This window comes from Pempheris klunzingeri, chromosome 5, assembly GCF_042242105.1.
Source record: "Pempheris klunzingeri isolate RE-2024b chromosome 5, fPemKlu1.hap1, whole genome shotgun sequence".
Taxonomy (NCBI): Eukaryota; Metazoa; Chordata; class Actinopteri; order Acropomatiformes; family Pempheridae; genus Pempheris; species Pempheris klunzingeri.
In genome coordinates this window covers 136,638-150,000 of record NC_092016.1, presented here as the reverse complement: position 1 = coordinate 150,000, position 13,363 = coordinate 136,638, and the positions used below count along the sequence as shown (strand labels likewise).

The following is a 13,363-nucleotide window of genomic DNA, read 5'->3' as shown; positions in this document are numbered from 1 at the left end:
GGGGGGCTGGGAGCGTCCGGTGGCGCCTCCGGTGCGTCTTTACGCACGGACTCCGGTTCGGTTTAATCCCCACTAGAATGTAGACACAGTGATTGATTTATTGATCAGCTGATCGGTAGAGCTGCAGAGTTACTGATTTATTGATCTGTTGATGGGTTCAGATCTGAACTGTTTCTTTTCAGAAGTTTCGTTTAGTTTGAGACACAGAGCCGCTGAGCGGAACGGAACTCTGAATACTGAGGGTATTGATCATATTGAGGGTATTGATCATATTGATAATTATCTGCGGTTTATTTAAAAAACGAAAGGAAGCTGAAAGTTTGTCTGTGTGATGAACTTTAGTCCACACAGTGTGTGTGTGTGAGTGAAGATGGAGATCAGAGATCAGGTCAGGTTTATTCTGGGGGGGTGAATGAAGATGACTGTGGGTGTTAAACGGTGTTTCAGGTTAAATTAAGTTTGTTTTTCTGTTTTCCAGGATTTGAACTGTCAGACCGACAGGAGGAGGAGCTGCAAACTGAGCCAGAAAAATAACAAGGGCAACGGTGAGAGACCGAGATCAATAGTCAATAATAATGATGATGTCAATATAATATTCTAATTGTTCATGATGGTGTGAATAAGCACAGCCACAGTAATACTAATAATAGAAGTAGTAAATTCTTCAAAACCAGGAAACAAGAAAAACATTTAATAAAACTGCTTTAAATTTAAAACAGCGTGTTTGTTCAGTTATCAGGAAATGATCCGTTTATCATCAATATGAATGAACATCAACATTATTATTGTTGTTATTGTTTAACAGGACTAATTCATTAGGAACCTGCTACTAACTAACTAACTAACTAACTAGGAACTAAATTAACTGGATCTCAGTTCATAATTTAAGATTTTCAGTTTCAGCTATTTGATTAAACTGAAACTCCCTAACTAACCACTTTAGGTCCAGTTAACCTCTGGTCTAGTAATCCTCTGGTTTAGTTAAAGTCGGTTCTAGTTAACCCCTGGTGTTGTAAAATCTGGTTAAACCCCCCCCCGTGGTTAACGGTCTGTCTGGTGTCCAGCAGGTGGTCTGCAGACGGACGGGGTCTCGGTGGTCTCCAGCCTCGACTGCCTGTCCAGCATCGTTGAGCGGATCTCCACCGACATCAGCAGCCTGCCGCCCGCCAACAGCCTCACCTCCTCGCCGGCCGCCGACCTGGAGAAGGTGGGGACCCCGGGGCCCATCGGGGGCCCCTCCCCCGCCGTCCAGGACCCCAGCCTGATCTACCAGGTCCTATAGACCCCGACAGCTTCCTGTCACATGACCCAGAACCACATGACCCAGAACCCCACCTTCAACAGGAACACGTACGGAGGCCCAGAGCTGCCACAAGGATAAAACTACTCCCAGGATAATAATGATAATCTTTCTGATGACCACTCACTGACCTTTTCCTGAACTTTCTACCACTTCACACAGTCTTCATCTGGATGGAGTTCGATTAGTTTAATAATTTATAGATTTTATTGTTACTGTGTAGACTTCATGCGCTGATGAAGACCATGAGGTACAGCTGAAAGCTGTGGGCCTGGAGGTTTTAATCTGAATTCAGTCTAAATCCAATAAAACTTTACTAGATAATAATTACAGGTTTATCCTCCTGGTCCGTCTGAGCCTCTGAACCTTCAGCGTATCTGCTGAGTACACAAGCTCATTTTAACCACTTGAATTGTAGTTTGACTGAACAGGAAGCAGTTGGTCTATTTTTGTTTTAACTTATGAAATCTGATTTTTTTTCTGTCTTTGAGTCTGTTTGAAGGACGGAGGCAAACAGAAAAAAACATCCACCACATTCCTCCATTTCCTCAAACTGACGTCCTGAACGCCAAAAACCGCAGCCAGACACCATCGAATACTTCTGTAGAAGTACTGCAGTTTTCTGTAGAAGTACTGCGGTTTTCTGTACAAGTACTAGTTCTAGATGAGAGAACCCAGAGGTTTGTCGTGTCCCGTGAGAGAAATGTTTGCTTTGTGTTCGCTGACGCAGGAGGACCAGTTTTATGTTTCTGTACATATTCTGTAAATAAGTGAAAGTTTTAATTATGTATTTAATGTTTAGTTTGTTGTGAAAATGTTAAACTTTATATTTATACATCTGAGATCTGAGTGAGAATAAACAACCTGCTTATTTATATTAAAAATATGACGACTCCTGTTTATTTAAAAAAACTATTCAGGAGTATTCAGACACTTTAACATTTTACTCAGAGTGAAAAAAACTACAAGACCTGACAGAACATTTTAAAATCATTTCCTGCATAAACCTTTAATTTTTACAGATGGAGGTTTTATAGCTGCTTTGATGGAACTCATTTAAATCCGTGCAGCTCTGCTTTAACACATCTGTAATCTAGTTTAGCAGCAGCTCAGAGCTTTTATTCTGTGAGTGAAGGTCAGTTTAAAACAACGACGTCTGTTTAAAATACAGAAACGGCGCCAAAATAAAAGTCTGACTTTTATTCAACCTGCTGAAGCGCAGCAGCGCCGCCGCCATGCAGTCACTATGGAGAACTGCAGCTCCTGTGGAACCTCCTTCCAGTTTGGGTTTTGGGGGCAGACACCCTCTCTACATTTAAGAGTGGGCTAAACCCTTTACCCCCCCTCAACCAACACGACGGACCCAACAGAACCCCCCCCAATAGATTGATCGATTGATTACCTCTGCTGGTCATGCTTAACCTACCAGCTATGCTGAGGTAACTTAACTTAACCTGTGGAGCTGAGTTGGTCATTTCTGTTTAGTTCATCAGCACCATCACCTCCATGTACGTATCCTCCTCTTCCTCCTCCTCCTGCTCCTCCTCTTCCTCCTCCTCCTGCTCCTCCTCTTCCTCCTCCTCCTGCTCCTCCTCCTCCTGCATTTTTCCTGGTCCTTACAACGTAGTGAATGAATAATATCATAACAGTTGACCTCAAACAAACCGTCCACAGCTAAAACACTGAACTTTATTGTTTTCTGAATGACAGCAGATCTACAGACACGGCTGGAGAGTCACTTTATTTACAAAAACACGGAGAACCAAACAGGAAGCGTGGCGGCGGGCAGCTTTCTACTGTTCCTTCCTGCTGACGGCAGCTAACGGCTCCAGGTTGGATGTTTGAGGACGTGGCTGATGGCGGCGGAGTAAATCTCGGCATTAGCCTTTGAGGCTTCCTCTGAGCGGCCTTCCTTCAGGCGTGAGGCGGTCGCAGTTTGGCTCCTGAGCGGCGGCGGAGGCCGAGCCACTCTACTTTCTGCGGCGGGCGGCGGCTCCTTTCTTGCTGCTAGAATACGAAACAGGAACAGACAGAAGCTTGTCAGAAGAGTTCGTTACACACCTGAGCTTCCAACAGAAGTGAACATTTAGTTCATGTTTGACTAACGATACTGAAACAGGAAGTAGCCTCCACGGCGCTGACTCCTCCTCCTCAGTGTGGTAAACATTAAAGCTTGTTTTATTCATCACACTAGGAGACGACACAGATGTTTAAACTGAAAAATAATCTGACAGAAAACGAAGAGCTCAAATATTTCATTTCATGAAATCCTATTTTTGGTTCATCAGAAAACAACATGAAATATTAAATGTTTTCAAGCTTCATGCAATCAGTCAAATGTCAGATGTACAATGTTACATCATCACATCACGCTCACTCATGCGGCGCTTACCTGCAGAACAGGATGGTTACTGAACACCTTCAGGGTTACCGCGGTAACGGCTCTCACACAGGTAGAGTTTCAGGATGAAGACGAACGCACCATGTTGGGACGTAACCGCATAAAACGCTTTCATCCGTCAGCCCACAGAGGACACCAGCCTCCCAGACCACGTGGTCACATGACATCAGTGACACGCAACATCAGCTGGTCGTGACGTCAGACTGATGATGTCACTAAACCCAGCAAACGCTTCGGTAACATTTTCTCTGAGCAGGCGGTCAAAGCCTCTGCTCGGTTTATTCGTCGTTAACTTTTTGTTTAAAATCTGTTCTGAGGGCTTTGGGGTAAAAACCGTCCATGAGTCGTGCGGTCGGCGCTCTAGTCAACCTCCCCGAGGAAAGGACCGAACACAGCGGCGCCTCTGTAGAGACGGGCGACGGCAGCAGCTTCAACATATTCATATATTTACATCAGACACTAAAGACCCGTTTTTATGAGTCAGAGTTGAGTCAAATGTTGCTTTTAAGGTTTTAACCTGCTGAAGAAAATAATATTTCCGATTTAAGTCAGAGGACGGTACACCTGCAGGTCACCTCCGGACAGGTGACCAGGTGACCAGGTCTGAGTCTGAACGGTCGCCGGTGTGTTAGTGAGAGTTTGGTGTTTGTGGCTGTTTACACAGAAAACTGACAGCTGTTCAGAACGCCGTCGTCCTGAACGTCTTTGTGCCATAAACTGACGTGAGCCGTCCTTATTAGTCAGCCATGTGGGGGGTTACTGGGTGTCAGTGAACACATCATGGAGTGTTTACATGCACACTGGTATCCTGGTCATGTTGTCCACGTAAACGTCACGTCTTGGATCAGAACCTGGACAAAACCTCACCCTGGTCTGGAATCCAGGTCCGAGTCTGTGACCCAGATAGAAACGGGGATGCCTTTATCATCTGATACACAGAGACACTAGAACCAGGTCCCTCATGATCCACGTAAACACCACATCCGGAATATGACCACAACCACAACAGGACCAGGATGTGGGAACCGGATGTGGGACCAGGATGTGGGACCAGGATGTCGGCGTGCATGTGAACGCCTCGGCGAAGGTACTTACTACTTCTGTAACTGGTCGATGCGGTTCCTGTACGTGAACACCTGGAAAACGACACACAGCAGCAGCTTTAAAACACACCTGGACAGGTTTACCTGGAGGAGGACCGTCTCCCCTCTGCTCCCCTGACCTCCACGGGTTGCAGGACTGAGGCATCATGGGAAACCGGGATAGGGGGGTGATGGGAGTTTCTCTGGTTTCACTTCGGTCTGAACCAGAACAGCTGATTGTTTTCATCTGAATGAGTCAACGGATAAAACTAAAGACTGAAGGTCAATGGAGTCTGGAACCCTTATTGATCAGACGCTTATCGATCAGACCCTTATCGATCAGACCCTTATCGATCAGACGCTTATCTATCAGACCCTTATCGATCAGACCCTTATCGATCAGACGCTTATCGATCAGACCCTTATCGATCAGACGCTTATCGATCAGACCCTTATCGATCAGACCCTTATCGATCAGACGCTTATCGATCAGACCCTTATCTATCAGACCCTTATCTATCAGACGCTTATCTATCAGACCCTTATCGATCAGACGCTTATCTATCAGACCCTTATCGATCAGACGCTTATCTATCAGACCCTTATCGATCAGACGCTTATCTATCAGACGCTTATCGATCAGACCCTTATCGATCAGACGCTTATCGGTCAGACCCTTATCAGTCAGACCCTTATCGATCAGACCCTTATCGATCAGACGCTTATCGATCAGACGCTTATCGATCAGACCCTTATCGATCAGACGCTTATCGATCAGACCCTTATCGGTTAGACGCTTATCAGTCAGACCCTTATCGATCAGACCCTTATCGGTTAGACGCTTATCAGTCAGATCCTTATCGATCAGACGCTTATCGATCAGACCTTTATCAATCAGACGCTTATCTATCAGACCCTTATCGATCAGACCTTTATTGATCAGATCCTCATTGATCAGACCCTTACAGTCAGAGGAATTGGTCACTGATGCCATCTGGTTTCACGGAAACAAATGTGAACAGAGAGGTTTGGCTCTGAAACCTATACGGGCTCTGACTTACCTGTTGGATGGTCACTTTGGAGACTTTGGTTCCAAAACAACATCGTTAATAAAAACTGAACCATCAGAGGAAGTGAATTTTTTCTCTGACTACAGCATCCTGATCCTCTGATCGTCATGGTACCTGTGAAAACGCTAACGGTGTTTGCGATAAAGATAATGGACACGACAGTCTGATCACAGTGTGTTTGAAGCAGTTTTAGCTCCTCTGGTGTTCTGCCCTCTGATTGGTTGTTTGTCACCTTTGGAGTCGCTGGAGACCCTCCAGCATCTCTCCGTTGCTGCGTCTCTGGGGTCGTGTCCTGTGGCGGCCAGCGGGGGCGCTCTGCCGCTCTGACCTGCCATCATGCTAACATGCAGCTGACCTAAAGCCAAACGGCGGCTCAGCTCTACTTACAATTTACTGAGCTCCTCAACTCTCTTACGCAGGGTTGTAACCTGGAGGGAATCAGAGAGCACGTTCAGATGGGACAGGTACACTCAGATGACCCTTGGGTACGCCCAGGTACACTCTGGTACGCCCAGGTACACTTAGGTACGCCCAGGTGACCCTCGGGTACGCTCAGGTGACCCTCAGGTACGTTCGGGGTAACGTTGGCCTCCAACACAAACACTGAGCACAGGTCACCTAAGTTCAGGTCAGCTGATACTAACAGCCGGTGCCCAGGCTGAGGATCAGTGGGTCATCTGTTGTGTGATGTCAGACAGGTGTTGTTTCTCAGCAGTAAAACCAAACTCTGCTCTCTAAAAGGAAGCTGTTAAATGTTTAAACAGAAGCTATTTAAAAGTTCCTATTTCATAAAAACCTCACCTCGTATTTCTGCCTCTTCAGTCTCTCCATGTGGTCGAACTTCTCCGACTCCAGCTGAACCATCCACTCATGGAGCTCGTTGATCTTATCCCTGAACAGCCGAAACAAGGAAAATCAGCATCAGCATAAAACCATAAAAAACATAATTGGTGATATCAATACTGCTGCTTATAACAATAAAGTTTCATAATAAATAGGCGTGTTTCAGCGTTTAGACGCTGCGTCGTACTTCAGCTTGTCTTCGTTCAGGTGGTCGATGTTGAGCTGTTTGCGTCTAGCGGCCAAAATCTTCTTCTTCTTCTCTCTCTCAGTCTCTTTCTTTCCTCCTCTCTTCTGGTCGGCCTGATGGGCGACACACAGGTTACCAACCACAGCAAGGTTACACAAGTACACTTGAGTATCTATGAATACCCACAAGTACACACAAGTACCCATGCGTACAGACTATAGAACTGTGTAGTACCGATTATAATACTGTATTTATTCTGTAGTACTGTGTGTACTGACTGTAGTACTGTGTGTACTGACCCTCTGCAGGTGGCTGCTGTAGTTGGAGCCCATGCTGGACAGAGCTGACTTCTTCTTGGCTTCCTCGTCCGCCTTCTTCTTGGCATCGCTCTCCTCCCTGATCCGTCTCTCCTCCTGGTTCACACAGACCAATCAGAGTGAGACCTCCCAGTCCTCCCAGTGACCCCAGTCCTCCCAGTGACCCCTTGGCATGGTAAAGTAAAGATGGTGGTGTGCTGACCTCACGCCTGGCCTGGCGCTCCTTCTCCTTCTCAGCACGAACCCTCTGCTGCTCGGCCCTCTCAGCACGACGCTTCTCCTGCAGGACGCCACACACACACACATATCACACACTTTATTCTGGACTACATCACCCAGCTAAAAGTCTAAAGTTAACGCTAGCAATAGCATAGTGAAGCTGAAGCCAAAGGTGTGATGCTTAAGGTGTAACACTGGCTGAAGACCCACAATCCTCTCTTTGAGGGCGATCAGCTCCTCTTCCTCCTTCTTCCTGCACTCAAAGTGAGCATCGATCAGGCCCTGCAGCTCCATCAGATCCTTGTTCTGACGTTTCTTCTGGATGTCCTGCAGGAAGTCCAGGAGACAACAGTCAGACAATCAGAAACTCTCAGAAACACCGGGGATGTGGTCATGTGGTCGCGGCAGGTCCACTTACATCAAAGTCCACCTTCTCGCCATCGGGGATCTTGGGAGCAGTGGGCCTGGGGGGGAGATGGCGGGTTTATTAGATTAGGATGCTGCTGTTTGTTGGCTCACACAGAAATGATCAGAAGTCACATGACATGAGAGGACACTCACTTGAACTTTGGCTTCTCCTCTGCAGGTTAGGAAATGAAGAGGGGACAAGTACATGTCATCATCGGGTTAGAGACAGAGCACATTATTTCATGTCAAACTGCATGGAGACAAGTTAGACTAACAATTTATGATTAAAGGTTAAAGATGGCGTCTGTGGCCTAACAGCTGAATCCTGTCAGAAAACACGTCAGTTTCCATCAGCCACAGCACCTCTTCATCACTCTGTTATCATCATCATCATCATCATCATCATCCCTATGAACCTACGACGTGTCATGTTTCTTTGGCTTGACCCCCAACTCATTCAACTGAAGCAGGACTGAGCCACCGTCCTGTCTGAAGGGCGGAGGCAGCGGCGCCATGCCATGCAGGAGACGACAGGTGTAGCAGGTGTGCAGCAGCGGGGTCGCTGCACTGAAGCACAGGTTAGCTTCTCATATTCCTTTACCCTTTTCTCCACTAACACTTTCATTTCTCAGTAAACGAGTGGGTTTCTCAGCAGGTTTGGATTTGAAATTCTCTGAGCCAATCGGGTGGCAGCGCTCCTGGATTTTTGACAGACAGGTTGAATTTAGACAGAGATGTTGCAGGCGTTCCCGAGTACAGACGTCAGACCTGGACTCTGCAGTCCTTCCAAAACCAGAATGACAGATTTCAGATTGGTCAGGAGTGTTTGGGTCAACATACCTTCCTCTTCACAGGCGTCTGCATGCAGCAAGCATCCGAAACAGAAGCAGAACAGACAACAGCGTTAGCGGCAAACAGTCACAGAGACACATTATCAAACGTCCGCAGCTTCAACACGTCTAAATCCTCAAATATCCGTCAAACAGCAGCAGCCAGCAACACAGAGTGAACGCCGGCCGCCGCTGAACCTCACAGACCAACAGGATCCGCCACTTCACAGAAAACATAAACTGGAAGTGAAGTGGCTCACTACAATAAAGCAGACTGGAGAGGGTTTCAGTTAGAGGCCAGAGTTTGAGAATTTAGAGTCTCAGTGTGTTGAAGCTTAAAAACATTTAGCTCTGCATTCATGGACAGTTTTAACTTCATCAACATGGCAGAAAATCACTGTTTATTTAGCAAAAGTTCATCAAGCTTTATACAGTTTGGCATTAAATCACAAATAAGAAATTTAATGGCATCAAAATTCAAAGCACAGCTTCTTTCATAACACGCAAATCAGCATTTAATATAATATAATATAATGGTGATATTGTCCATCAGGTGTGTTTAAAAAAAGATGAGCACAGTCCACCTTTTTCTCTCCTTTTTATTGGTTCAACATGATTATTTTCTTGCTCAGCAGTAAATGTTATTCTAAATATTTCATATGATGTTAACCTTCAGATACCAAAGTAATGAAAAGCAGTCATGTACGCTAAATACAAGTACTCAGAGTACATGAGTGCAGTAGTATAAGTAGGGTAAGGCTGATCAAAGAGGCCAATATTTGTCTTTTTGATTATTATACCCTCTAATCATCTCTATAAAATATTATTCATCGGTTAGCACACAGCATGACTGGCTAAGGCGCTAACGCTAATGAACTGTGTTTAAATGTAAAGATGTTTCCTTGAGGACAAACAGTGTCTCTTCTTGTTGGACTTTAACCCTTTATCGGGCAAGGGACCATATTTGGTAACTGAAGTGGGAGGTCAAAATGCCCCCCCCTTGCCTCACCATGAGGCAGCAGAACTACCAGACCTGTAGACAATCAGGCTCCATGACAGACCGGCAGGAAACCATTATGGTGCCTTCACTGACCCTGATTTTCACCATAACACTGATTCTTTTTAAAATCTCACAAAAGTAAAACAGTCTTGTAATGACCACCAGTGATGGTCTAGGGTTGAAATTTAGATTTTCTAAAGTATTTCAATGAGTGCCCTATGAAGGGTTAAATATAGTTTGTTTGCTTCTAAAATGATCCTGTGGGATACTGTTAGCCTCTGATGCACTTGCTGTATTATACTGTATGCTAACATGTTAGCATGAACACTGGACAGATGTTACTACAGAGACTAAAAGCCAATTCACCTCAGATGTTTGACAGACCCCTACAATACGTCTCAGCTTCTCAGAGATGTTTCATGAATAAACGGAGGGTTTAATGAATGTGGGAACAAAACTAACAGGACAGAAGTTAACATGCGAGAAGCTAACGGGAAAGAAGCTATCGGGACAGTAACTAACAGTAACTAAGTAACTAACTTAAGTAACTAACTTAAGGGAGAAAAGCTAACGGGACAGAAATTAACAGGAGAGAAGCTAACGTAGCAGCAGGGCAGGACTTGGGCTCTTTATATCAACCTAAAACTTTTCCTCAAGTCACAGATTAGTCAGACGGTGGTCAGATCATGTCAACATATCTTTATATTTCTACACAAACCGTGTCCATGGAGATTAGGACTTTGTCCAGAGGTGAAAAGAAGGTAGCATTAGCATTAGCATTAGCATTAGCAGACATGGTGGACATGACCAGGATTAGTGGGGTCTGGCTGGCTGGCTGGAGAGCACCTGTTGCCTGGGAAAGGATGATAGAATATCCCCTACCCCCCTCCATGCCACATACCTTCATACTCAGGCTCAGGCTCTGGTTCTGGTTCTGGTTCTGGTTCTGGTTCTACCACTGGTTCTGGCTCTGGCTCTGGCTCTGGTTCTGGTTCTGGTTCTGGCTCTGCCTCAGGTGCCGCCTCAGGGGCCACCTCTACCTCCTCTACTACCTCCTCTTCTACAGCTACACAACATGCAGCGGATCATAAGGGAGAGGAAGGACGGTGAGAGGGTTAATGGAGGCGGGAGGGGAGAACAGGTGAAGGAGGTCGGGGTGAGTGGATGAAATATGAGGAGGTTCATTACGGAGCAGTTTGCCACCAGATGGCGCTAAAGCAGGTGAGACAACAAGCGGTTAGAGGAGGAGAAGGTCAGTGATTGGTGGATGGAACGTGATGGAGTCCCGAGACGCCTGCACTGCTGGACAAAGACAGTGAGAGACACATCCTGTCCTGGGGGGGGGGACCTGAGTCCTGTGGTCGATCTCAGACCTCAGTGTTAGTGTGTGACCAACATGCCGCAGACAGAACATGTGGAGAACAGAGCACACGTGTCCAGAAGGGACCGACAGATTAGTACCAGTGACAGGAGACCACCCGGAGTCTTACCATCGTATTCTTCAGGTTCGCCCGGGGGAAGAAAGGAGCAAAAGAACATTATCAAAAGATCCCATTTGTACCCATTTTTGACAGAAAACACCAAAGCAAAATGTGGGTACACTGGGGATCCATGCTAAGCATTCACAGCAGGGTCGTCCTGGCGCGCACATTAAAGCGGCCGCTCTGGAGTGGGCGGCTTCTTGCTCAGGACGACACACAGTCATGCAGAGCTACAGGACGCGCTGCCAGCAGGTCACCGCGGGTCAGTCCGATTCACGGCGGATACATTTAGCTTTTCCCGCACAGGGCAGAGTGTCCTGAAGGCAGCGATGTCCTGCAGCCATGCAACATACAAATGCTAACAAATGTACAGCTTCTGCTTTATTACACAAGTGGAATCTGGAGGAGTCAAGCCAAACGCACCAATGCCTCTACAGGGGATGGAAAATCAGTTAGATTCAGAGAGAATAGTGGGATTTAGCATGGAGCTCCGGCCTCTACCTGGACCTCATGTGGGCTTTTATTTTGAAAAGGCAGATTGAACTTACCCCCGGCATCACTGTAGGACAGAAGGACAAGAAGAAGAGATTTAGACTTCAGGATCATCAACGTACAGGGTGAAAACTCACACTGGTGGAGTCAGACTAAATAACCTGAACTCAAGGTCCTTTTCCAGAACTTTCAGCTGACCTCAGATCAGGTCTCATCGAACCAACAAAAAGCCAGTAAGTGGACCTTGAGTTGAGATCAATTTATTTAATGTGTGAAAGAAGAAACTTACACTTCCTCAGTGTCAGACATGGTGACGGTGGACGATACAACCTGGAGACGAGAAGAAGAAGAAGAAGGAGTCAGAGTGAGTGGCTGTATTTAGAGCTCAGGATTGAGTCACACATGTCTGAAATATTTGCTGCAGCCCCACCCTCACCAAACCCCACCCTCACCAAACCCCACCTGCTGGCATATTTCTCACACATTCACCACCATTCCGATGAAATAGTAATTATTTCACTGTATAGAGTTGCCCCCCCCCATCCTCCTCGTCTGATTGGTGCAACATGTTGCCGTTATAATTAGCGTGGAGGCGTTGGGGTGAAACCGGAGCCTCGGCCTGAATCTGCTGCTCTCATCAGGAATCTGTTTCAGCTGCTGAGGACGGAGGAAGTGGTCCTAAAGGTCGACCTCCTGCTGCTTCCCATCACTCTGTGCCCCCCCCCCCCCCCCCCCCCCCCCACGGGATGTTTTATCTTTAGAAACCCACAGAGCAGCCCCCAGCGTCTCCAGTCACACCTGGACTGAGTTGCAGCCACAGACACCCTGAGCTGAGTTTGTTCTGACCCTAATCTGGCGTGCTACCGGGTGGGTTAGCACCCGTTAGCCTCACTAGCCTGACGCCCCCCCGAAGGCGTCCTGACATCACAACTATTTCAGCAGACAGCTGCAGATCTGGTGTCAGTGGACCTGATGCTGAAGATTGGGTTCCTGCCCCCGGACCTGGACCTCCTCCCATGTTTCCTCCAATCGCCCCCCCACATCCCCGCTCTGGATTAATATAAACTGAGGGTCAAAGGTCTGAAGCCTGGAGCTCAGTCTGGCCCCCCAGCAGACCGAGGACCAGCAGCCAGGGTCAGTTCTGTATGTCCAGTCTGAGGTTCTGACTCCTGTTCAACACACTAAAGTGTTTATCCCCCCCACTATGAGCCCGTCATGCCACACGTGCCACGCCTGCTCAGACCTCAGAGGCTTCAGCCTGCTGTAAATCCCTCAGGTATGAACTCCCTCAGGTATGAACGTCGGCTGGACGCTGACCAGACGGCACCAAAACAACAACAGAGACCTGACGGGAGCCTCAGACGTCACAAGCTTTGCCACAAACTCTGGGAGACTCAGACTTAAGAAGCCCCCAGAAAGCAGAGGAGCAGTGGTTTGCTGAGCCGTCCTCAGACTGCTGCTCTCTGCCCCCCTCCCCCCCCGAGCGTCCTCTCCCCCATCTTACCTCAGAAAGCTGGAGAAGCGAGCTGCTGCTGGCCGAGACGGGCTGTCAGGTTCTGCAAACTTGCCGCGCTGATTATGTCCTTCTGTTATAGTGACACGCGATCCGCTCGGCCTCCCCATTGGCCAAGGAGTCGGCCTGGAGGCGAGGCCGGCCTGTGGAGGGGGGGGCAGGGACCGGGGCCCCTTCCCCCTACCTCCACTGGTGCTCAATAAGGAGATGGAGGGCCGAA

At 47.4% G+C, this 13,363-nt stretch overlaps 2 protein-coding genes across 6 annotated transcripts in view; one reads left to right on the top strand and one right to left on the bottom strand.

The window, feature by feature from the left end:
• Positions 1–2,155, top strand: part of LOC139201244 (myoblast determination protein 1 homolog) — a 2,785-nt gene extending 630 nt beyond the window's left edge. The window contains exons 2-3 of one of the 2 annotated variants that reach the window (XM_070830517.1): positions 479–545; positions 1,068–2,155. In XM_070830517.1, the coding sequence (XP_070686618.1) occupies positions 479–545; positions 1,068–1,282 (282 nt within the window). In that variant the 3' untranslated portion in view covers positions 1,283–2,155. Of the gene's footprint in view, positions 1–478; positions 546–1,064 lie in introns of both variants that reach the window. The other variant, XM_070830516.1, reaches the window with a different exon arrangement.
• Positions 2,156–2,969: 814 nt separating this feature from the next.
• Positions 2,970–13,288, bottom strand: LOC139201982 (troponin T, fast skeletal muscle isoforms-like). 4 transcript variants are annotated; one of them, XM_070831439.1, is made up of 13 exons: positions 13,135–13,288; positions 11,920–11,960; positions 11,687–11,697; positions 10,559–10,723; positions 7,981–7,999; positions 7,838–7,883; positions 7,630–7,746; positions 7,403–7,480; positions 7,183–7,296; positions 6,884–6,996; positions 6,655–6,745; positions 6,241–6,281; positions 2,970–3,307 (listed from the first exon to the last, which is right to left on the bottom strand). In XM_070831439.1, exons 2-13 carry the CDS (start codon positions 11,937–11,939, stop codon positions 3,271–3,273), a joined length of 852 nt encoding a protein of 283 aa, XP_070687540.1. In that variant the 5' UTR covers positions 11,940–11,960; positions 13,135–13,288; the 3' UTR covers positions 2,970–3,270. The 4 variants fall into 4 exon arrangements, with proteins under 4 accessions (XP_070687540.1, XP_070687541.1, XP_070687538.1 ...); XM_070831440.1 differs by lacking the exon at positions 10,559–10,723 and having other exon boundaries at positions 13,135–13,287; XM_070831437.1 differs by lacking the exons at positions 11,687–11,697; positions 11,920–11,960; positions 13,135–13,288 and adding an exon at positions 11,148–11,211.
• Between the last annotated feature and the right edge of the window lie 75 nt (positions 13,289–13,363).

Excerpts from the sequence above, each read along its gene's own strand:
- LOC139201982 (XM_070831437.1), bottom strand. The coding sequence starts at position 11,196 with ATGTTCTTTTGCTCCTTTCTTCCCCCGGGCGAACCTGAAGAATACGAT. Across the intron at positions 7,481-7,629 it reads TCGCCCTCAAAGAGAGGATT|GAGAAGCGTCGTGCTGAGAG; the intron begins GTGGGTCTTCAG and ends GGCGTCCTGCAG. Across the intron at positions 6,282-6,654 it reads TGAAGAGGCAGAAATACGAG|GTTACAACCCTGCGTAAGAG; the intron begins GTGAGGTTTTTA and ends GATTCCCTCCAG.